General features: G+C 34.1%; 1 protein-coding gene across 1 annotated transcript in view; it reads right to left on the reverse strand.

Moving 5' to 3' along the window:
* Window positions 1-16,074: 16,074 nt before the first annotated feature.
* CLVS2 (clavesin 2) overlaps window positions 16,075-26,368 on the reverse strand; it is a 74,141-nt gene continuing 63,847 nt past the window's right edge. Inside the window, exon 5 of the mRNA XM_067702219.1 lies at window positions 16,075-25,825. Coding sequence (XP_067558320.1) covers window positions 25,738-25,825 — 88 coding nt within the window. The 3' untranslated portion in view covers window positions 16,075-25,737. The remainder of the gene's footprint in view (window positions 25,826-26,368) is intronic.

Raw genomic sequence — 26,368 nt, forward strand, 5'->3', positions numbered from 1 at the left:
CATGGAAAACATTTTTTCCACGGACGGGGTGGGGGTTGGTTCGGGCGGTAATACGAGCGATGGGGAGGGGCAGATGAAGCTTCCCTCGCTCTCTGATCACCTCCTACTGTGCGGCCCGGATCCTAACAGGCTGCGGACCGCTATCAGTCCGCGGCCCAGGGGTTGGGGACCCCTGATGTGTACTGTACTCTCTTCTTCTGAAAAACACTCTGCTTTTTCATTATTTTCAAATGTAACTGAACTCCTTTCAAATGCTCATTACCAGTTTCCCCTTTCAAAAAGACGTTGGAAGTTCGTTTACTTGTGAGTACAAGGCTCTTTCTCCTCTGTGAATTATAAAGCAATTCTTTAAAGACTGGGGTGGTAGTGGTGGTGAACTTGGGTTGAACTAACACATAAAAGAGAACCTGTAAAGTAAACTTGATGTGAATAACTGAGGTGCGGTAGTTTCCTTATGCCTACCTGGTAGTTATGAGTTTCATTTTTTTTTTTTTTTTGCATGTTTCACGGATGAGCTTTTATTAAAATTGTACATAGATCTCATAGTTAATTTTTTTAAAAGGGAACTTCCTTTTTTTCCCCCAGTATCAAAATAGTTATCTTTTTAAAATACCTTGAAAAATGTTAATACAATTATTTTGTTATATATTAAATTCTCTCCTAAAATCTCAGTCATTTCTCTCCCACCTCATTACCCTAGAATCCTGCTTTAGTGTCACTATCACTTTTTTTTTTTTTTGGCATCCTGAGAAGCATCAAGAGGAAAAGAAGATTTTCCTGTTAAGTCCGCTATTTCCCAAAAAAAAAAAAGTTTAAATAGGAGAAACCAATGACAATATTTGATTTGATACTGAAGATTCTTATTAACGAGCCTTCCTCACAGAGTTATGCTCTATGTTTTGTATTTCTTTCCACATGTAGATCCAGAGTAAACAATGCCAGACAGATTTTGAAATTCTGAGCCTTTCGTCCTTTTTATTTTCTCCCAGGATTGGGAACATATTGGTGACCATATCAATGAGTCAGTGAGCATTTCCAGCATGCCTATTGTCAGTGCGAGTCCTGAATATGACACTGGGACTGTGTCACTATGTGAACTATAAGAAAAGTAAGGCTAAAGACCCACCTCAAACTATGCTGTGTTAAACTGCTAGAGTTCCCTCTTGTCTGTATTTCATCGAAAGGAAAAACTGTGCCCCTAGCACTGATCCATCTCCAATATTATGGAGGCAGGGGCTGAGTGCCTTCTCTCTAGAAACCTTTCAGTAATGAAGCCCTTCAAGCTGGAAACAGCATCCTGACTGCCTTTCACTTTGGAAAACATGTTTATCAACTCAGAGATGAATCATTGCTGCATTTATGCTAAATTGGCCATCCAGGGCTACATAGTTATTTTCCACAGCCACAGCAGACTTTCTCTTCTATTTCATGTGAATCCCAGCCCACTCCTGCTGAATATAAGGCCTGGCCTCCTTCCAGACTTCCCAAGTCTGATTATGGAGTCCTCCGAGGATAGATCTGGTCTACGCTACCTTGAGGGTCAACTTCAGCTCCGAGAAAGCCCTGCTGCTCTGTTCTGATTGGTGTGTTATGGCGATGTCAGCCACCCTGAATCATCAGCAGACATGAGTTGGAGAATAAAGTGTCCTGAAATGATGCCGGGCAAAACTGAGTCAGTCTAGAGCTTTGGTGGCCTCTGATTGTTGACAATGTGCAAGAGATCATTCACACTGACTTTTATAATTCCTTAGAAGTAATGTCTGTCCTTGTATGTTGTGGTGGTTAAAGACATAGGTTAATGAATCAGACAGAACTGGATTCAGATCCTAACACTTACTAGCTATGTGTCCTTGGGTAGATTAATTGGTGTCCCTAAATCCCAGTTTACTCATCTGAGAATTTGGGCCAATCTTAGTATCTACCCCATAGGGTGGTTTTAATGATTAAATGGAATCTGGTATATAAAAGGCAGACCATAGAACAAGGTGCAGGATAATGTTTCAATAACTGGGACATATTAATAAGGGTATTATATTCATTGTCTGTTTCCATAATAATCCAATGTTCTTTTAGCTGTCACTGCCATCATTCATTTCTTTTTATTTTAGTCATTCTATTGGCTTAACTCTCCTTAGGCTAACCCTTGATATCATATCTTAGCTTGCAGTTCAGTACAATCTAATCATCCAAAAGAAATAAAGATAAAAATTTACTCATGTCTGAGAAAAGGCAGTAATTTTTTAGTTGCTTTAATGTTACTTTAAAAACTCAAACACTAACTTATTTGAAATTGATTGAACTCAAGGCCTATTTACAACCTGGCTGTGGTGTTTGTTTTTGTTTATTTGTCTGTCCTTTTTGTCATTGTGTGTGATTTCTAAAATTATGAATAGACTTAAAATTAGGTATTTGGGAACTAAACCATAGAGTACTTACTAGTATGCTGGAGTCCATAGTGCATTGTGTTAGAATTATACAAATACAGTGCAAAACTCAAAGCAAAAAGAGCCCCCATTCATATAATAGCCAAAACAAAATTTATTTTTACATTCAGATGGGGTTTACACTTGAGTTTTCAGCCAGGTTGGCAATCACCTGGTGTTTGAATAAGGCCATGGCATGCTCTGAGTGATCTCTATCTTAACTAGTCCAATACTACTCACAACTTTGCTGGAGTGGCCATTTGCTGTTCTTTTGGCTCCTTTAGTAAATAGATGAACTAACTTTTCTGCTTCTGGTCTTCTATCTATTTCTGGCCTTCCAATCTCATGTCTTCCCATGCTACAACAACTGTATTAGTTTGCAAGGGCTACCATGACAAAATATCATAGGCTGGTTGACTTAACAGAAATGTATCTTCTCAGAGTTCTGGAGGCTGGCAGTCCAAGATCAAGGTGTTGGTAGGTTTGGTTTGTCCCAAGGCACCTCTCCTTGGCTTGCAAAAAGACTCTTTCTTACCATGTCCTCACATGCTCTTTTCTCTGGCATCCTTTCCTCTTTGATAAGGACACCAGTCTTATTGGATCAGGGCCCAAGGTTATGACTTCATTTATTAACCTTAATTACTTCCTTAAATGTCCTACCTCCAAATAGTGTAATATTGGAGGTTAGGATTCAGCATATGAAATTTGGGGGAACACAATTCAGTCCATAACAACAGCCTTGCAGACTAATCATTTGATGAGGCTTGACCTCCCTGACCTTGTTGAGTGGAACACTGGAAGAGTGAACATTATTCTACAGGCAGCTTCCAAGGAGTATGATGTTCCCCATAGGTGGGGTCAGGGACTAATGTAATCAAATTTTACAGGGCCTGGAAAACACTGAGACGTACCAGCCATTTAGGCAAGTTAACAAAATGGAAGTTTTTCATCAAAATTATTTAATTATCAGACCAATAATTGATTTAGTGAGTAGGATAAAACATTTTGTTTTCTTTTTTATAGTGAAATATTTCAAATATACAGGAAAATTTAATGAATAATAAAATGAATACTCAGGTATTAATCCAAATTAATTAAAACAAATTCTTTTAATATAATTCTTTTGAAAGAAATATTGTTCTTTTAAAAGAAGTATAATATTACAGATACATCTGAAGCCCCTGTCAATCTTTGCTTGATCATAGTGCCTTCTTTCCTTTCCCACAGGTAATTATTTTTTTGGTTTTTTTTCACCACTACACATGATGTTTTTATACTTTTGCTTCATGCAAATAGACTATTGCTTTTCTTATTATTAAATTCCACATAAGTGGCATTGTAATATAGCTATCAATTCCAAATTTCCTTTTATACATTTAGCTCCAGCTATTTTATTTTAACTGTTGTATAATATTCTAGGGTTGATTATATCACAATGTAAATATTCATTTTTCTCTTGATGGATGTTTAAATTGTTTTCAATTTGTTGACTAGTACAAACAACACTGATCGAGGATTTCTGTACCTATCTCATTGTGTGAATGTTCAAAATTTCTCTACCAAAGGTAGGGAAGGAAAAAGTTTTCCTCGATCCCCTTAGGGCTCCTGGAACAGTCTAAAAAGTAAACTGATCAAGACAGATTAACAAGAAAAAAAGCACACAAATTTATTTAATATAAGTTTTATGTGACACGAGAGCCTTCATAAGGAAATGAAGACCCAAAGAAATGGTTAAACCTGAGTATTTTATTCTAGGTGGACAGTGTGGAGAAATATGATAGGTCAAAGAGTATGAGGGAAGTGTAGTAAAATGGGGAAAACTTAGAAAGGACTGTATTAGGATTTTTCTTGGTGTTCCTTTGTCTTCAGAGATAAGGATGCTCCTTTCCTCTGGGTATAGGTCAGTCACCTCACACATGAGGACTTTTTGACCTGTTCCAGGAGAGAGCAGGGGGAAGATCACAGTGACCTCCCTTATTTTTCTGTTTTCTCAAACTCTTTCAGCTTAAAATAGTCAATATGCTAAGGTGCCATATTTTGGAGTAGCGTGTCCTGAACCCCATCAAGAATATGCCCCTAAGAGTGAAGGTATCTCATTTCTCCAACTTTGTGAAACATTGCCCAATTGCCCTCCAAAATGGTGGCACTTATTATAGTTCCCCCAACAACTTCACCAAAATTTGTTATTATAAAATATTTTTCAGTTTTTTCAATCTTTGGGTCGGTGATGTTAGCGTCATGTTATTTTAACTCACATTTCCTGCTCTCTGGTGAGCATCTTGTATGTGTTTATTGGCAATTCAGCTTTTTCTCTTAAATCCTTTGCTCATTTTTCTATGGCATTATCTACCTTATTGATTTTTAGGAGTTATTTATATATTCTAGATTTAAATCATTGCAAATAGGTTTTACTAATCTCTCGCTCATCATAAATAAATTTGTTTACAGTTTATAGTTAAATATGTCTATGTTTTGCTGTACAGAGAATTTTAATTTTAATATAATCAAATCTCTCTTTTCCTTTACAATTTTTGGGAGGCAGTTTAGAAATTCTTCCCTATCCTGGCATCAAGATATTCATCTATATTTTATTCTGAAATTTTAAGTTTTATTTTCACATTCAAATTTTTAACACATTGAATGCCAAAAAAATAAAGGTGTTAATCTACTACGATTACTGAATAAATAAATTGGTAGGCATGGTTACTAATTTTATGATCTTTATCTGATAGTTCTAATATCTGAAATTGTAAGCGAATTGATATCTTTTCTACTGTTTATTGTATCTGATGATTCTTGCTCATGGTAAATTTTTTCCTTATGGATTTTCCTTATTAAATTTTGTATTATGAATTATCTTCAAGATTCCTTTGAAGTACTAGGAAATGTGAGTTTGGCTTATGAGTGGTTGTGCTTTTGCTTCTGCCAGGTACTCTTGGGGTACCCCTATCTAAGATTACTATTTAAATGTTATTTCTGATTATGGTTTTCTGGACCACTCATATAGAATAAATTGGAACCACAAATCCACATAGTTATGAATTCTCAGGGGAAACACTTATTTTTCCCCACCATGGCCCAGACTACTACCTATTAAGTTTCCTTATGAAGGTGGGTTTCCTGATGGAGTAGTTATTCCTTCTATTTTAATGAGAATATAGCCCTTTGGGAGGGGGCTAGCTTAGTGCAGGATCTTATTTCCGATTCACCGCCCTTTCCCTGGACCCAAATCTTCATTAAAATTTTACAACCCCCCAAAAAGTAGAATAGTAGCCCCTCCACATACTTCCCACCCCTCCATTCCACAAACCTACCACCCAGTATAATTCAAGTATTTCAATACTTTTACTTTCTTATCTTGAGTATTTCCCTTATTTCCTTGCTTGCCCAGCTATGCACTTAAAAGGATTAAAAAATATTGTGATCATTCTAGTTATTTTGTTGCTTATAAATATTGCTATAAATGAATGACCTGCTTTTCTAAGTATTGTATATCAAATAGATTCACTTACTGATTCACTTTAATTGGATAAAGCAAGATTTACAGTCTAAAAAATTAATAAATAACTCTGTTTCATAGTTTCTATTTTCTTTTCAGCATTATTATGCATTTATTTTTTATTCAGAAATCACTTGAGAGGTATAGCAAAGTCTTTAAAATTCAGATTAATTTCCCATAAACAACACTGCATCATGAATTATCTATTTTCAGAATTTCAACTTACTGTGACAGGCTGCCAAATTTCTGCTGTCATGTAAATTAAAACAAACAAACAAAGAAAAAACCCAACAATTACCCAACTGAGATATTGTGCTATAAAGAAATGTTCCACATCTCCACCACTTGGGAGTGAGAACAGGAACAATTTAAATTTTTCCATTTTATGTCAATAATGTTTTTTGTGTCCCATATGGAACATCTTTCTAGGCAGTTTCTCAGCTGATCTACTCCTGATATCACTTATCTAGCTACAGACAGAATCAAATGGTTCAGTGTATGTAATTTCTCACTTCTTATTCCAGAGAGACCATCCAGGAAAATTTTTAAAAAATCAACCAAAATGTTTTTTATATATCTCATGTCTCTACTTTCATTTCTTCTTCTTTTCAAAATCTCTGTTCTCATTTGCTCTTGGGAAATTGTTAGATGCCATATGGTTAATGTAATCAACCAAGTAAAGGTTTGTTTCAATTGTTTGTGTTCCCAGAAATCTGTTAAAAACCTTTTTTTTTTTTACTATGTCATCTCAAGGAAAAAGCAACATAACAGGATTAGATAAATGGAATTAGTGTAATGGATTTTCTAAAATTAGAGGAGGACTTCCCTGGCAGTCCAGTGGTTAAGACTCTGTTTCCACTGCAGGGGGTGTGGGTTTGATCCTTGGTCAGGGAATGAAGGTCCTGGATGTTGCATGGCGAGGCCAAAGAATAAATAAATATAAAATAAAATAAAATAAAAGAGATAAGGATAAGAGTAAGCACTTGATTATGACTTTATTTTCATTCAACAAACCTGTCATGTGAAAGAAGACAGCCAGAGACCCTTCCAGTGTCCCCGTTCTCTGCTCTATGGAGATCATATGTATCTTAAGTAAACTCACACATTCATGAATAGTGAGTCATCAGAGCATAGGTTTTTCACATTTTTCTTCCTTTATAAAATACTTTTGCTTAAAACCCAATCTTCAAAAAGCTCTAACACATCTAACACATGCCATATTTCTTCTGTTATCAGGAACATTGGAAGTCATTTCCTGATTATCATTTCCAAGTAGCTTGAGATAATATGCATACATGTTGAGATAATATACATGAATCTCCTTTATGAGAATGTCCACTCCTATTTTTCACTTAGCTTTGCCTTTGACATAGAAATAGTGACATACGTCCACCAGAACTTTCACACCATTAGTCACTACCTTGAACTAAGAGTATGTCAACATTGCAGATAGTTCTGTTTTATGAGATCTTCTGTGTCTTTGATCTTCCTTTTACTGACACATTTTGCAAATGTGTCAATGCTGAAGACCACATTGCACTAAATAAACATAATAGAGAGGGTTTTTTTATTACTATAAATGACAAATCTATTTCAATAGCACTTAAACAATCTAACTTTTGGATTACACAATACATGTTATATATGACATGACTGATATGCTTCACTTTATAACATATGTTAAGTTACAACATTTTTATTAATGAGAACTCTAAAAAGCAGAATATCCTGATAAAATTAATTTGGGGTAATGTCAAGATATTTTTAAGTAGCAGGCAGTTGTAGTAGAAATAACCTGAGCGTTAGATACCCAAGTTTTAAAATCCTGCTTCTTCCATTTATTACTCTGAACTCATCTTCACAAAGTCTTTACTTTCATCAAACTGAAGTATGAGTTAAAATAGCTTCTTTACATTAAAAAAGTACTTGGTACATAATATGTTCTCTCTTCTTCCATGTTTATTAAGAACATTTAAAAAGTAGAATAAGCTATATATTAAGTAATAAATAAGGTAAAGTAATATAATTCAGTGTCTTTAGTAATTTTAGCAATCAATCAATAATCATTTTACTGTCTGTACTACTAACAATATTGACAGCAAACATAATGACCAATATTATTTCAATATTCATCAATATTTTGAGACTCTTCTTTGTCATAATTTTCAGTTTTGCTTAATAACAATCAACGCACACTGAGAAGCCTTGGTCTCCTTTGGCTTCTAGTTCCGTTTCATGATACTTGCTATTTTCCAATTCCTCATTTGCCTTGGTAAGCTGCATCCTCAATTGATGGGCATGAGTTATTAATGGCAAGAGCACATAAGGATGGATGTAGCAGGAGACATTGGTCAAAGCACCATAGTAGTTTTCTCTCTCTTCAAATGGGGCTCCAAGTTCAGGAAAAGGCTACTACACATATAAATATAAAAGATGAAGAAATCTGGAGCAAAAGAGGCAAATAATGTTTATGACTTTCAGTTATAGATGTTTTTCTTAACACTAAGATCAGTTTATAATGATAAAAGGGTCAACCCATTGACAACATACCAGTTATAAACCTTCAGGTACGTAATAGTAGAGGCCCAAAATACATGAAAGAAAAACTGACAGAATTGAAGGAAGAAATAGACAATTCAACAGTAGTAGTTGGTGTTTTCAAAATTCCATTTTCAATAATGGATAGAATGACTAGACAGAAGATCAACAAGGAAATAGAATACATGTACACTGTAAATCCACTACACGTACTTGATATCTTCAGAGCAGTTTGTATTTCATAATTTTTTACCTAAATGTAAAAATTATAGTTTCCATTCTGTAACAATTAACACTAATAGTTAACATTTGCTATTTACCAGGCATTATCCTAAGTGTTTTGCAGTTTTCTTATTCTTTAATAATCACAACAATCCTAATGGTACAAAGAAGATGTAAAAAAAAAAAAAAAAAAAAAAAACTGGCCTGATGTCTCACAGCTGGTGAACGACAAACAAGGGTATTATGGTCTGAATTGTATCCCCCCTGCTCTCCACCCTGCAAAATTCATATACTGAAGCCCTAAACCCCAGTACCTGAGAACGTGATTGCATTTGGAGATAGGGCCTTTAATAAAGAAGTAATTAAATTAAAATGAGGCTGTTAGGGTAGGTTTGAATCCATTCTAACTGGTACCCTGATAAGAAGAAGAAATTTGGACATGGAGAAACACCAGGGGTGCAGGTGCATAGAGGAAAGACCATGTAAGGACACACTGAGAAGGCAGCCACCTCCAAGTCAAGGAGAGAAGCCTCAGAAGAAACCAAACATGCAGACACCTTGATCTTGGACTTGTAGCCTCTGTGAGGGTGAGAAATACATTTCTGCTGGTTAAGCCACCCAGTCTCTGGTATTTTGGTAAGGCAGTTCTAGAAAACTTACATTAAAGACTTAAACTCAGTGTCTGACCTGAGGGGCCACAGTGCCAACCATTATTCTAGGGCATGATGGCAGACATGGTTATTTTTGTTTGTCCCTGATTTTTTAATATGTATGAGTTGTTTTAATCTATCTATGTTATTAATACCCACTTTGAACCTTTTTATCCAGGCAATTGTAGAGAGCTATTTAATAATCTAAAAGTTACTTTAGGTTCTGAGTAAATTGTGATGGATTTCTTGCTGGTCCACAAATGACAAATCTTATAAGAGATCACCTCTGACTCTGGAACACCCATTCTAAAAGGTATAAAATGATTTTACTAAGAAACTATTTTAGAAACAACCTGGAGGTTGTGAACCCTAGAAAAATTAGAGGCAAAAGAATCCCACTAGAGTATTTTGCTTTCCATAACATTGCCGCCTATAATCCAGAGAGGATTTCATCTTTGCTAGGTGATTATTTAAACAGAAGGAATCCATGGGAAATGACAGACTCCTTGTTGAATACTTTCTGTATATACATGACCTCAGAAAATCCCGTCTAAACTTATGGAAAAGTGCATAGGCAGCAGGTAAAATCTGAGAGATTTTTGCCTAGACCAATACATAAATTATATGCAAGAGAAGAATAAATGGCTAAGCAATTCTGATTCCAAGGAAAGCTACAATTCCAAGGAAAGTTGTCAATTCCAACCAAAATAGAATACCTGACTTAATGTTCATCTACAATGTCTAGACATTTATTCTTAAATCAGTGAGCTTTCAGCCTCTTACACTGATATTTTCTTTTCTTTCTTTTAATGTACAATATTGAAACACATTGCATTGAGGCACATGCCGAGAGTATTGGTGATAAAAAACACATCACAAAGGGAGTAGCAAAGTTCCTAGAATATATATTTCTTAAAAACTAAATTAGGTTTATTATTCCAGTGCTTTTATTCTGCTGGAGTTAAAAGTTCTTAAAATGGCAATCAATTTGAAAGACTTCTTGTACTATTGATATGTAGGTACTGTGACAATTCCTCCCTTTATAAAATAAAAAGAAATGCTATATTTAAAAAAATTATTTAAATAATGCTAAACTGACAAGAAAATAAGGGAAATCCTCATATGATAAATACAAGACAGGTGTGAGAATCTGAGGAAGGATTTCAAAGACTGAAGACGGCCATTGACTTGGGATCTTTTGCCATTCCCATTTCATCTGAAGTTTTGGCTTGAATAGTTACTGAAAATATAGGAGATAAAGCAGGGGCCCTGTATGAGGCTGGAACATTTGAAACACACAACAGTAAATGAAGTCAGGGCTATTTAAGACTAAGGTTAGATGCTTGATGGGGACAGGGCAATATTTGATCTCCATCATTCACTGTGTACAAATATCAGTTCCACAGAGGTCAAGGATTAAATGTGAGAGGCAAAAATGCAAAATGTTTTAGAAAAAAAGAGAAAAAATATATTTTTTAAAGAAAAAAATGCATAGCTTTCAAAATTTTTAATATTAGAAAATAAGAAAGACTTAATAGTTTAGAATCCAAATTAAGAATTCATGTTTTAAAAAAAAATCCACAAAATTTAACACAAAGAAAAAGACAAATAAAATATAATACAGTGGAGTTAGTGAAATAAGAAGCAAAAGTACAATACAGTTTCAACTAAATTATTGATATACAAAGGCCTATGGCAATGCTAATAAAGAAGACATATATTAATAATATGAGGAGTAGGAAGGGGAGGTGAATACAAATACAGCATAGGTACTTAAAAAAACAGAGATTAATATAAAATTTATGCAAAAAAATTTGAAAAGTTTATTGAAAATGATCAAATTTCTAGAAAAAGAAATACAGGCAGGCATGCCTTGGAGATATTGTGGGTTGGATTCCAGACCACTGAGGTAAAGTGAATATTGCCATACAGCCAGTCATACAAATTTTCTGCTTTCTCAGTGCATATAAAAGTTATGTTCACACTATACTATAGTCTACGAAGTATGCAATAGCATTATGTCTAAAACACAATGTATGTACCTTAATTAAAACTATTTTATTGCTAATAAATGCTAACCATCATCTGAGCCTTCAGTGAGTCACAGTAGTAACATCAAAGATCACTGATCACAGATCACTATAACACATATAATAATAATATGTTTGAAATATTGCAAGAATTACCAAAGAATTACACAGAGATACAAAGTAAGACAATGTTGTTGGAAAAATGCAGCCAATAGACTTGCTCCAGGCACAACTGACACAAACCTTCAATTTGTAAGAAAACCCAATATCTGCAAAGCATAATAAAGAAAAGCACAATAAGAGGAGGTATGCCTGTACAATAGCCTAAACCAGTTCAACGAGAAACTGAAAATTGAATTAGTCCTGAAACCATTGAGGATGTGCTATTAAGGGTATAAATATTTACATAAGGAAAATACCAGTCCCAGATAACTTTGGGCTTGCCATTCAAAGAAGAGAAAATCCAATCTTGCTCTTTGCAATGTTATATTTTTCAGAAATCTACTCATAAGTGGTAAAACTATAGAGAAAATAAAATTAATCATTAACATAATTTGGGATAGTTATCTTTAAGTGGAATCAGATGGCATCATGTAGAGACGTGAAGGAGGATTTAAAACTATTGGTAATGGTCTATATCTTAAGCTGAGGTATGGATATATGGGTACTCCTTCTGTTATTCCGTATATATACTACAAACTTTAGCAATGTCAGAATGGCTTAAGACAATAACAATTTCTTAAGTTTTTATTTGATTTTTCAATAAATAATACATGCACAAAGTTCAATTAAAAAAACATGGAAAGGTGAAAAGTGCAAATTTCCTTCCCACCCTTACTCAATCTACCCAATTTCCAACTCCCCCCAACAGACAACAAATGTTATTAATTCCTTTGTATTTTTCTGCATTTCCTTAATATACAAGCATATATGTATATTTATTTTGTTCCCTTCTCCACTTTTTTACATTAACTATAACAAATTCTGTACAATATTCTGTACATTGCTGTTTTTCTGAACAATGTATCTTAGAGATCTTTCTATTTTAGTACATAAAGTGTTTCCTCATTTTTTTTACGTTTGTATAGTATTCTGGTTTATTTAAGCAGATTACATCAGATCTGTATAGTATCCTTTCTATGGATATAGCATATATTTTTAAACATTTTTTCTTCCAATTTTTTGTTCTTGCAAACAATTATCCTATGAATATCCTTGGAAATACATTTGAATATATCCTATGAAATATTTCTCATGTATGCAAGTATGTTTGAAGGATAAATTCCCAAAAGTGGAATGGCTGAGTCAAAGTACACTTCTTTTTGTAGTTTTGATAGATATTGCCAAACTGTCATCCATCATAAAAGGAACGTGAGGAAGAACTTATTTCCCCATAGCCTCCTCAAAAGAGTGTGCCCTGAAACTGCTCCACTGAATTTTTATTTCTCTCATTTTGAGCATGGTACAGCATCTTTTCATATTTTTAGAGAGGCTATGTTTTCTTTTCTGTGAACCATATGTTTATATCAGCTGCCCATGTTTCTATTGGGTTTTTCTTTTTCTCATCCATTTCTAGAAACCTTTTGATACATGAGAACTTAGCTCTATATCTGTGATATGAGTTGAAAAATTTTCCCAATTTGTCCTTTGTCTTTTGACTTTTAAAGGGCTTGCATTTGAAATTTATCATAATACATGGTATGAAGTATGAAGCTATGCTGTTTTTGATTATAATTCTGTTTCCCGAAGAGAAATATATTTAAATTAGATTACTCCCAACTTAGAATACAATAGTATTATAAGTACTATGGGTTTTTTTAAGTGCATTATTTTAAGATAGTTGACTCTGTGCAATATTTATGTTCTCAGTATGGGTCTAATACCATATTTTCACACATTATTTAAAAAAACATAAAAATGCAGTTTAAAAGTCAGATAAAATGATAATGGCCAAGTAACTCCAAAGCCACCATTTTCCAAACTCAACAATAGCAATGCTGAGATAATCTCTGATAAAATCTGATACAGAACATTTTTACTCCTTTTTAGTGAACTGAATTAAATATTTCTGTACACTTAGATTAACCAATTTATTAAGATCTATAGTTCTCTCCAATTTTTTTCTTAAGATTTGAGAAAATCCAATCTGTGAAAGATATCAGCCCATAAAATTCCTATAGCAAATCCTATGAGAAAAGCTCACAATAAGGTAACACAGTAGGGGAAATGCTTGTGGGAAGCTCTCTCCCAAACAGTACCACAGCTCTCCCATGGAACACATAGTTGATTTGCAGCCATCATGATAGAAAAAGTCACCAACCTCCTGGCCTTTGATTTGCCTTTAATCGTTGACAAATGTAGAGACGATAGTCAAGAGTTAAGTTGAGTAGTTGTGCTGAGCTGCTCCCCATCCCATTTTCTTCTTGAAATCAAGGAACACATGCTTCTAAACACAAGATAGTTGGCTTCATTGGGTGACTATTGTTTTCTTAGTCATAGGCCTGATAAAGTTTCATCTTCCTGCAGGACTGGGCTTATGCTACATCTACTGATTGTTAAGATCCTTTCAAAGGCTGGGCATAGTGGATATGTACAGTCTGTTTCTAATTTTAATACCCCTGAATATTGTGCTCTTAGTGTTAGTAGATGTTTACCTAATATAATACTGGTGGAGAATTCCAAGCACAGTATATGGTATGGGGAAAAAATGAAAAAAATGAAATGGGGACATATGCAGGAGAAGAGAGTTTAATAGAAAAGGGTTAGGAGAGCAAGGAAGAAGTTATTAAAAGCAACAAAAGTATCACCAAATTGGTTGAATCTTCATTCTAGTACCAGCATTTCCCTTAATTAGTTGTGTGACTTCTAGCAAGACAGACCTTATAGGTTTCCATTTATATACTAATAAAATGAGCAATTTGGATTACTTAATCTCTGAAGGATCTTCTAGCAGTAGCATCTATTATTCTCAAGGAAAACAAAAAGAAAGGTAGTTTTTGATTGTGGTGAGGAGGACCATGCCTGAGGGATAATAAGAAAGCTTTTTTTGCTTTTTTCCTTAGGTGTTAACAACTGTCTGTTTGGCAGTCTTCATTAATCAAATATATTGAATAATTACCAAATATCCTCATAATCGTTCCAAGTTAAAAATATGTATGCTACAGATTCTTAGGTTTTTTTAAAGTCTTGAATTATATCCATAGTTTGTTTTATTATTTTTGAGAAAAGTTTGTTAAAACATGTTTATAATATCCATTAAATGACAAAAGAGCAACTGTAGCAAAATAAGGTTTAAAATTCTTTGCGCTAGAAAAATTGCTTTCAAATACCTTTTAGTATGTAAGTTGTATAAAAACCACTATTTGGCTTCCCTGGTGGCGCAGTGGTTAAGAGTCCTCCTGCCGATGCAGGGGACACGGGCTCGTGACCCGATCCAGGAGGATCCCACATTCCGCGGAGCGGCTGGACCCGTGAGCCATGGCCGCTGAGCCTGCGTTCTGCAACGGGAGAGGCCACAACAGTGAGAGGCCCGCGTACCGCAAAAAAAAAAAAAAAAAAAAAAAAAAAAAAAACCCACTATTTTTTTTCTAGAGACTGACTAAAATCTTTAGTATATAATCAATGAGGGAAATAAATTTATAAAGACTTCAGAAACACATCAGCTCACAAAAATAGGTAAGACTTTCCTGCTCTCAAAAACAGGATGTTTTATTATGATCGTAATAGATTATCTGGTTTTTTCCCATAAATTTAATGCATCAATTGTTGGTGGTCTGAAATATTCCTTTATGAAAGTCAGTATGTGAAAGAAGACTCAATTTTTCTATTAGTTAACTAACATGGCATCTAGCCTGCCCTAATATAGACACTTTCTTTTAGTGATTTTTCTGTATGAACAGAAATAGAGAAGCCCTACGTTTCCCCAAGATGGAAGTCATTTGCTGTTTCTCTCTATTTCATAAGTGAAACTTTTATTTGCTCACGGCTCCTCCTAGATGAGTTATAATCTATATTCACCGTGTCTTGTAATTTGTCCAAACGTTCTCACAAGTTTCTCTGAGTATTTTATGACTACTTTATAAAAAGCAAAACTTCTAAGTTTCACATACCAGCAGGAAGTAATCCTTTTAATTCTACCTAAATTAACACCTCTGGATCTACAGTGATCGGAGCTCCCTTTAACTGTGATACTGACACATAGAATACACCCAAACCTTTTCAGGAAAACCATGGGTTTATGGTTCTCCCTGTGGATGAGGGAAAATAACAGATTAAATGGAAAGATTAAATTGTGCAGTCTATCAGGGCTCATTGATCTTTTGTTCTTTTGGTCTTCTTTTCTGATGAAAATTGATGTTTATTTTTCACATATAATGAATTAAAGCAGTATGGAATTTACCTTAAAAGGGACAAAACTGGGCAGGAACTGGCACCTCTGGATGACCCTGAAACGCAGCTTGTAAGATTCATTTTCTATGAGCATCTGCAGCCCTGGCAACCACTGGCAGTGCTGAGCAGAAATGAAGGAACTGAAGAATCCTGATAGCCATCCCCCAAATAGCAAGGAGAATGATAGATTATATTGTATTTTTCCATGAAAGGTAAGGGGCCAGATTAACAAGAGGATTTATAACAAGATCTAGCTCATATTTTTGGTACAAGTATTGTCCCATTTCACAGGTGAGGAAACAGAGTGCCAGAGGTCACACAAATTAAACTAATAAGTCTTCATTGTACTTACAGTACTACCTGACAGTATATAATTTTTCTTATCTACTTTTTGCATGTCTTCTCCACCAGAATAAGACTTTCATAAAGACAAAGGCTTGGTTTTGTTTACTCCCGTACCTCTGGAGCTTAGAACAGTACCTGGGACAGATAAAGTGCTCAATTAATGTCTGTTAATGTTAAAAATGAAATAAACTGAAATCATCATCCGGTCCATTCCACTGTTTCAAGGGGAGGACATTACAGCTGACACCGGTTTGGATCACCATTCTGTCATTCCAGAAGTCACTAAGTTCTTTCCAGTGATTTGCTGTTTATAACAATCTCATCAAATATATTGTATCAAGTCAACAATAAATTCAAAATAACATTACAATATGCCCACAAATGTTTAGAGTCCCTTTAAAAATATTTTATACTTCTAAATACTAACACCATTTTCATATGTCTCCATTTTTAATGACAAAGTTACTCATAGCTATTTGACACGATGTCTTCTAAATTTACAGGAATTTAGCTTATGACGAAAAGATTGAAAGGGCATATACGCACATCCACATTTTAGAATCTGAAATATCATTTAGCGACACTTTATTGAACAGAAATCCATTTGTCCTCAGAAATCAACAGACTTGAATAATCTAGACATTAAATGAAACATGAATACTATGGGTTTAAGAATATAACAAAGTGACCTATTTTGTAAAATTTCTAAGTCCATTAAAAAGTGCATATAATGAATAAATTTATCAAAGAACATATTGTTAGGATTCAATCATAAAAAAAATTCATAAAAAAAAATTCAGTAAAAGATAACATGAATTACAGTATCTTCCATGTACTGTGCATACTTGAGCTTGAATCCCTTATTTCTGAAGTGATGCTAAACACATTCTTGAAGATTGGCAAAAAATGTTGCCACAGAGGCAAATGGCTTCTACTGTACAGACTGTCAAGGATAGAAATACAAGAAAATCCTGCCTTGTTTCTGAGCAAGAGCCATTTAATGTCTTCTCTATAGAAGAAGGTTTTCCAAACTATCCATTAACACTGATTGCAATATATTTATGTAACTGACAAGAAACATGATCATTGCTGAGTACCAATGTACATACTATACATCACAAAGTCACTAAAGACTGGTTGTGTCCTGAAAACACTTTCAAACATCTATCCTTATTTTTCAAGTTATAGTTCCTTCTTCAGTACCACCTGTCAATCCTTTATTTTCAGTGTGTTCTTAATAGAAGTCCTGGTAGGAAATTATAAAACTGGAGGATTGAATTATTACAATGTAAGGAAAGGCACAAAAGTGTAGTGGGGGGAAAGGAATAGCATAGGTTTAGCAAGACCAAAAGGATAAACTGCAAAGGATAAAAATCAGAAACTTGTCACACCAAGAATCAATATCTAAGATATTCGGTTACTAAAATTATGGGTGTGTCCAAATTGTAAAAAAAATAATATGGGGATAGTTAAGGACAAAAAAAAATGTGATTGTAAAGTTCAGAAAATGATACCTGCAAGTAAAGTACAGAGAAGGGAGAAAGTTGGAAAGCCAGTTAGACTATATGAGTTTGATCAATTCCTGTCGTGTGGTGTCAGGACTATAAGAAATATGTAAAGATATCAAATATAAAACTCATTTGATATAAGACTTCTGTTAAGAGGGCTCATGGACTAAGTAGTTGTAACATATAGATTTCTAGATCATGGGAAGCTCTTAAAAACACCAAAAAACTTCCTCATTTATAATTGTTTCAGAGAAAGGGTGATCATTATCTCTTTCCTTCTTCCTGCTTTTTCCCTCTCCTTTCCAGTAAAAGTAAGTATATAGGTATATTGTCTTGATCTGTCTTCCATAGTGGAAGAACTATGGTCTTTTAACTTCCTGCAATTTTTAAAAATTGGAATTAACTAGGATAATCAACAAAGAACAATTTACTATGGTTTTGAGCTCAAAATGACTTTTCATCTGAGGTATCTTGTAGTCTCTCTAGGTGTAAATATAAGCCATGAATATATAGACACAACATCTAATGATCTTAGGGTGACTTCCAAAGATAAAGCTCAAAAGTTATGTAAAATTTGGGCTCTGGAGTAGAGACCAGATTTGGGAGAAAGGGGAAGAGAATTCTCGGCTCATGATAAATTCCCACTTTGATGATGTTTTAAAAAAATATTTCTTATTAAGAAAAAAAGGACTCTCCTTAAATGTATACTACTGGCTAACACATAACTTGTTGAAACAACTTAAGATATTCATGCAGTCTTTTTGGATTTGCTACTAAATTCCAGTCACTATTCAAGGCACTGGTAATACAACAGTAAACAAGACAGACACAAATATCTGCCTGTGTGGAGTTCATATTCCATTAGGGGAAAATGCAAAGTGAACAAAATAAATAAGCTTTATGCTGTATTAGAAGGTGATAAAAGCTATGGAGAAGAAATAGAGCAGAAAAAAATACGTGAAGAAACACAGGGCCATGTGATTTTAAATAGGGAAATCCAGAGAGTTCTAAGAAGGTGTCATTTGAGCAAAGATCTGAAGGAGATGAGGGAATAAGCTACGGGGATATCTGGGGGAAAGAGGCAGAAGGAACACAGAGTAAAAGTTCTGAGGTGGAGGAATGCTTGGCTATTTCCTGGGAGTGCAAGGATGACCGTTTAGCAAGACAATTAAAGAGTAGATGAAAGCTTAAGAGATGATCTAAGAAAAGTCAAGGTCAGGGGTGAGAGGGTATAGTGACTAGAACTTTAGAAGCAAGAAATTACTTAACAATTACATTTGCATCGTACAGGTAAAGATGCCAGCCTAATCAGAAAATATGCTCTTCTGCTATACTGGTGCTTACAAACCTCGTATCACTCCTCCTCAAACATCGTTATAAGGACTGTGGTTTTTACTCTTGCAGAGAGTTTTGAGAGGAATGAAATCATCTGAGCTCACTCACATGTTGTGCTATAAATTGATTCCATGGGGCAAGGACAGAGCAAGGACACTAGTTTTCAGATTATTAAACTATTCCAGGTAGAAAATGAAATCTTGGAGCAAGGTACTGATGATGAAGGTTAGAGAAGTGGTCAGAGTGTGGATACTATACTTTGAAAAGGAGCTAAAAGTATGAGCTAGCAGATTGGATGTGGTTTTGAGATCAAGAGAGGAGGGATAGAATGACTATAAAGTTTTAAGCCCTAGAAACTAGAAGGTTAGGGTTGACTCTTAGTGAGATGGTAAGGTTATAAAGAGGAAACAGGTTCAGGATAGAGAAGTTTGGTTTTGTAAATGTTAAATGTGAGATGTCCGTTAAACATCCAAATAAAATGTTTAGATATATGAATTCAACAGAAAGGATATTACCAGTCTTCCCCACGAATCCCAGGTACAAAGAACATTTAATAATTTTCTAGCAATAAAGTCTTATTATATATGTTTTTAAATTTTTAGGAAGGATTTATAAATCAGGATGCAAATATTTCAGTCCTATGCAACTGAGTGAGTTGTGTTTATATGGGTATAACGTAGCATTTTTTTCTTAAAAGAGAACTAAGCATTTACGGTTTCCAACTGATACTTTTATGCTTCCAGTTAGAAAAAAGGGAATAAGACCATATTTTATTTTTAGAGAAAAGTGATACTTAGAGATAAGGGTTTTGGTGGTGCTGCTGTGTGCAGACAGACTACATACCAGAGCCCTGCCCATCATGTCCCCATGGCCTCTGTTCTTGGGCTAAGAATGTTTAACTCTTGATATCAGAAAGTCTTGACATTTTGAAATCATTTTCTGTATTTAGAATTAGTAATACAGTTTAATGCACTTTTAAGTGACAAGGAGTGCAGACCATATCTCTGGCTTTTTGTGTATTGTCTGGTTGCCCTTGTTTTATTCCTACTCAGGATGCTTCTGCAGTAGCTGCTAGAAACGTGCGCTCCTCCTGACAGAGCTTTAGAAAGAGGCGGCAATAACGAGACTTGATAACCTCAAAAGCTGTGCACAGGAAAATCATCTGCGTTTGAGCTAAAGAAAGTCATGAAATCAATTATAGAGGATTCTAGTTAGGTGTCTCTTGCCCCTCCATAGATGGTTTTTCATCCACAGGTAAGATAAACGAGGAAAACTCGCAGAAGATACAAATGTGTGTTTATTAAGTAAGCATTTTTTTCAAGTCAGAATGAATTTTTTTAAAATTTTACTTAATTATTTTTATAGAATTTAAATCAATGTTTTTTATAATTCAAATTTCTGAATTTAGTTCCTTGTCTAATCCAATAACATTACATGAAAATATGAAAATGTTAGTTATTTTACTTATTGATCATTCCCATTGCTCCATGCAACTTAAAAGTTAACTTACTTCTTCATTCAAGCTCTCCTTTGAAGTCTTGTCTAGAAGTTATAGACTATTGAAAATGTAATTTTAATGAAATGAATTGTGTTTTTCCCTTTAGCCCCAAACATACAAGTATCAGAAAATTTCAGGTGTCCTAACCAAAATAGCTAACTACAATTTCCCTCAAAATAAAGTTCCTGTTGCCCATTTTTAGATGACATTTTAGAAATCTCCATTTCACAGATGCAAAGATCCGTACTACAAAATTCAACATCTACTATATGCAAAATAAAGGCTTTTTTAAAGCAAAAATGTATATTTATTCAAAATTACATTATACCATTTTTAATATTGTATTGGAATAAACAATTCCCTCAAAAGGTCAAAGGTAGTTGAGCCAAATAGTAAACAGTGTGCTCAGTATTCTTATAATTACCTCTTGGACATCTTATTTAATCTGTTTTGAAAACAAACACTACTTAGTTTGGGGAGTTTTATTTATCTTTTACACAAATATGAAAACTGAAAAACTGAATTAAGAACAAGACAGAGCTTTGAACCTCTGTTATATATAACCAATTATAATGCATTGCAATTTTTTAATATGGTTTAGGGTTTGTTCACTTCTTATCTAGGTCCCTCTCATTCACCACAAGAACTAAGTTTGACAGAATAAATGCATTGCTATCATTAAGGAAAAAAATATTTGCATGAAATTTGAAACTAAGTCAAATACTGACTGACCAAATACCTTCTGAATTGTAACAATGTCCACTATTTACTATAAAAGTACATTTATTGTATTTAAGACCTATGCTTATTTGTTTTCTAATTTTTTTTTTATTTCAACAGTATCATTTGCACTCCTTTAAAAAAAATAGTACAACTTGAGTGTCTCAGTCCAGTGCATTGCTATTTCACGTTTTTATCCTATCCTACAGTATATCCTACAGTATAGGGGAATAAATTCCCACGCTCAGTGCAGAATAGGTTCCATAGTGTTATGGCCATGTGCCGGGCTAATCTATGGATATTTACTAAATAAAAACTTCAATTCATGAAAAAAATGATATGCTTAAGCAATTAAAGCGATATAATAATGTTTCAAAGCCAAGCCTCCTTATGTATTTATTATTTTCTCCCTTTCAAATAGTAATAGTGCTAACTAGTTCCAAGAGCATATTGGAAAACATTTTTTTCAACTAAAACAAAACAAAATCCTTTTCACTACTAAAGATAATTACACACACACTGGATATTTAGCCAGTCCTCCACGTTTGTTCCAATATATTTTAGGTAATCTGCTGATTCTTACACGATCTAACAGCCTCATAAATTTAAAATGTATCACTATTTCTTAGGCTATATAGCTATATAGCACATATAAAATGGAACATTTGCCTATTAGCCGATTGATGCAAAAAATGTAAATACCATATCTGAAAGTTCACACATCGTGCCAGAGCTCTGCTCCTTTTATTTTGTGTTGAAAGTCATTCTGAAATGTCCTCATAACTGGTGGCAATTTTTCAAGTAATTATTAATAAACACACACCAAATAAGAAGCAAAAGAAATTATTAACCAACCAAACCAGCTAGACGCTTAGATAAAATAACATAAGATTGTATAACCTTTCAGCAGGTTTTCTTGATATAACTTCTTTAAAGGACCATAAGCATGTCCATACGCTTTGGGGTTATTTGTAGATGAAAAGGAAGTCTGTTCCTGAAGACACACTGCCATAGCTCTAAAAGTTTCTTTTTGTGAAGAGTAGTAAACATGTTTCTTGATGTTTCAAATAATTCTGCATTATCTTGATGCATCAGAGGACCTCTGTTCCCTCAGAAATATTACGGAAACGTCAAATGTTTAATTTAACAATGTGACCTAGTTAATATTAAAGAGAACCCAGCTGCTTGGCTTTCTTGCTTATGAATGTATGAATTTTCAGTACTGTAAAGTAAACAAGCATTTTATATGAAAACACTTAAGGAATGTTTCTGCCTACACTTATGCAAACTATTAATGAAATAAAAGTAATCATGCATGCACTTCAAAAACTTGCTTGCAACACTCAATTTAATATTTGTATATTGTTTTAGCATAGTGCCATATTTGTCAGTAACATGTTGAAGTTACTGTATTGAACTTACACAATAAAGACAATACTATACGAGAATACTCAAAGCAAGACCTCAAATATCCTTCTTCAAATTATAGCTATATTTCACCCTTATAATATAATAGATGCATGTATTTACTTTTTGGAAGAGAGAACAAATAGAATCCATATTCTAGTATCACTGCTTTATTCCATTTTTAAAGAGGCACTTCTTCATATTTCTTAGAATATATTTTTATGATAATCTCTTCCTTGTAAAATATCAGTCAAAAATGTGTGCAAATATCATGGACAACATAAGGAAGTTACTTATTTTTAAACCAGCTTTGGAAGCAGCTGCCCCTGAAACACTGGAGAAAAGAAATGATACAAGAAATAGAAGGTTAGGCAGGCTAAGTGAGGGAAGTAAATGAATTATGGGCCTATTCCAAATCAAACGTGGTAATTCTTTGATGCCTACAAATTTTAAGTAACAAGATAACTGAAAAAGAAAAGCATAGCTCTCAAAATAGAGAGGCAAATCATTAGAGCAAACAGTCTAGTGTTCGTGTGTATGTGTGAGTGGGGATGTACTATCTCAATGAAATCGAAAGCATATAAGGGTGCTTATTTACTATGTATGTAACAGTAGACATAGCAACGTAACACAGAAAATCACATGAGGAAAAAGAAAATTCCTAAACAGTGTTAGTTAGCTGGTGCTGAGGGGAAAATTCATAAAGTTGATCAAATGTTCTCTAAGCAGCTTCAAAAACATTACTGGAATTTTTTTCCAGACTGAAAAGACATAGGCAGACCGAACTAGATACAGCAATTTCAAAACACATCATTGTTGTAATTTGTTCATTCATTTAAAAATATTTTACACAATCCAGCCAACTCTCAATTGCTCATTTGAAAAAGAGCCGTCAAGCAGCAATGCCAATGCAGTTTCCAAATGTGGGGTAGGGAGAGAGTGTGAATGATACTTACAAGTGGGTAGGTATACACATAAAATATGCCTTCCAAGTTATTTTTGTATATGACACTAGCCTATGACAGGGGGAAAAAAAAGCTGGCTATGCTGGTTGACATCTGAATCTGGTAGAATTCTGAAAATTGGCAATAAATGGTGCATATCAAATGAAACTCATGAAAATGCAAGGTTGACTGGCCTCCTGTACTCACTTTCTTTCCATTTTATTCCATCATATTGTCTAACACTTGCTTGTATAGTATATAAAGCCCAATGCTAAAAAATGTATGTCAAGTTGGCAAAAACGTAAGAACAACATTGGTTAGGTTCTTAGATTAAGAGTTGCTGTGGCTTTTTATTCCAATGCATTCCAATCTCTGTAATATTTATGGGTGGAGCAGAGGACCGACAGTCATTATTCTTCTGCATTTGATTGGAGGTCAGCATTTTTAAGGTATCTTGCATTCATATTTTTAATGTATATTTATGTATTTTTACAAATACTAGACAGTCCATTGGTGACACTGCAGAATTGTGTACTGATCTTGATTTTAAGATTCTTAGCTATAGAATTAGAACTTGACTTTTTAAAGCTTTTGACTAAGAAGTATATGAAGGCTGCTACATGCCTTTATTTCTGTTGGTTTCCAAAAGTTCCTTGAGATATTTTTCTTTCAAAAGAATATTTTAATGTTAAATCCTCAGTCTCAAAAATTACCACTCTGAAAAGGTGGTAAAAATCTTGCTTTTTCACACTAGAATTTGAAATTTAAAGTTAAATTTTTAAAATGTGCTATCATTGCAGAATTTTTATGAAGTGAAAACTTTAACATAAGGATTCCAAATCTAGATTTATACTATAATATAGTATCTCAGATGCCCTCAGAAGATTTCATTATCTCTCCTGGATGCAATATGCTCTTAAAATCTTTTCTGAGAAGAAAACGTGAACTTACTGGATCATTAGGAAAATTAACTTGAAATTGGGGAAAACAATATTACTCTCCATCACCTGATACTGCCTACTGCCTTTGTTGATACCTGTTGTTTTTTTGAAGACAAAATATATTGCACTAAAATGGCAGAGTCAAGATTGCATTACAAATTAAATTGAATTCCCTTAAATAAGTTCACTGAAAGTCTGTTTTACTATACCTCATTTTCATTAACTTTAATGGAAGTGGTTTTCCAGAGTTAGCATTGCATACAGTAATCTATTACGTCTCTAAGACCATTGAATATGTGTGATTTACTTTGTAAGCCTGTCACATTGAGGATTTATTAGAGCTCAGTAAAAATATATACGTGTGTGAGAATATATATATTTTTTCAACCAGTGCACAAGAATTAGAAATTAGCCCCTTATTGGTACTTGGCAACTTTTATGTTCAAAATTAGCTGTCAAATACTATTCATGTATGAGTTCTCTTTCTCTTGATCAAAGAGTTTTGGGGGAAAAAGTTTCTTAAAGTACATCAGATAGGGATAAAATGGGGTCTGGAATAAAGGACACATTGTGAAGACAACAGTTTAAAAAGAATCCACTCTCTTTCAGAATTCCACATCTTAATTTGGGGAACATATTTTTTCACAAGACTCCAGGAATTAAACAACATAGAAGAGTTCAAGTGTTGAGTTTACCAGGTCATTTGCCATTCCTTGTCTCCCAAATGCAAGGCCAGTGATAGTCACCAGGGTACATTTTCTGTGAACTGAAAATCACTAGACAGTTAATACATTTATCATAATAATTTCCTAGAATCATCTAGTTCCCTGTGCCCATTAAATGTACATTTGAGTACGACAGTTTCAGAGAAAAACAATGAAACAATCACTATGATAGCTGAAATATGGCTTCATAGGAAACAGGGCTACATTTAATTAGCTTTAATTGCTTATGTGTCTTTTCTGTTCTTGTTATAGTTCATATCACTGGCATAGACTCATAAGCCAATCTTCCAATTTAAGTTACTACCAAAATTTACAAACGACGTGAAGAGTACATTGTATTTACAAAGAACTTGGCACTTACAGAATAAATTATTGACCTTTTAAAAAAAATTCAGACCAGGGCACCCATGGTTCAGGCAAACGGGAAAGCCTGATGTCTTATATATTATGCTACATTAACGTGAATAAATAAATTTCCAGCTGGTAATTCCTCCACAGCGCTGGCCCTGGTGCTGAAAACAAGTACCTTCCATTTCTAATCCATGGGGAGGGTAGAGAAGTTATCAGTCCAGAGAGAGCAAAGGTTGCATGTTTTCTTCCTCATTTTTATCCATGCGTTTTAACACTGTAGGATCCACAACTGATTGGGATCTAGAAACGATAAAGCCAATGTCAGTGCGTTACTGCCAAACAATCACCTTCTGTTCTCTGTCTTTTCTCCTTTATTACTTCTCTCATGGATGCGGATTAACTTTTTCTACAACAAGAGACTTATGAACTGAGAATGCTGCACATTTAAAGAGATACATTTATGGTGATGTTTTGCATCAAAGGAAACAATCCCCTCTGGCCTCTGAATAGAAAAATGCACAGCAGAGGATTCTAAATACATAATAATAGGCTTAAGTTCTCTTCTTTACAGTCAAGCAAGAGACTTTTCTTTGAGTCTGAGAATTTCTAGTACAGGACTGATGCATTCCAAGAGATCACCAAATGGGGGAATTATTACAGTGAACTTATTGTTATAAGAAAAGAAGTAGAAATAAAAGGAGCCTTGATTCCTGTCTGAAAGGGCTCTATGAAACGACTTCAACAGGAATGTGCATTTTTAACCATCTTTTTTTATATTTAATGAGAACTTTAGGAAAAAAATCAATATTTCAATATGAGTTTTGTTCAATTTTCCACTAGGGC

This window comes from Pseudorca crassidens, chromosome 13 (genome assembly GCF_039906515.1).
Source record: "Pseudorca crassidens isolate mPseCra1 chromosome 13, mPseCra1.hap1, whole genome shotgun sequence".
Lineage (NCBI taxonomy): Eukaryota > Metazoa > Chordata > Mammalia > Artiodactyla > Delphinidae > Pseudorca > Pseudorca crassidens.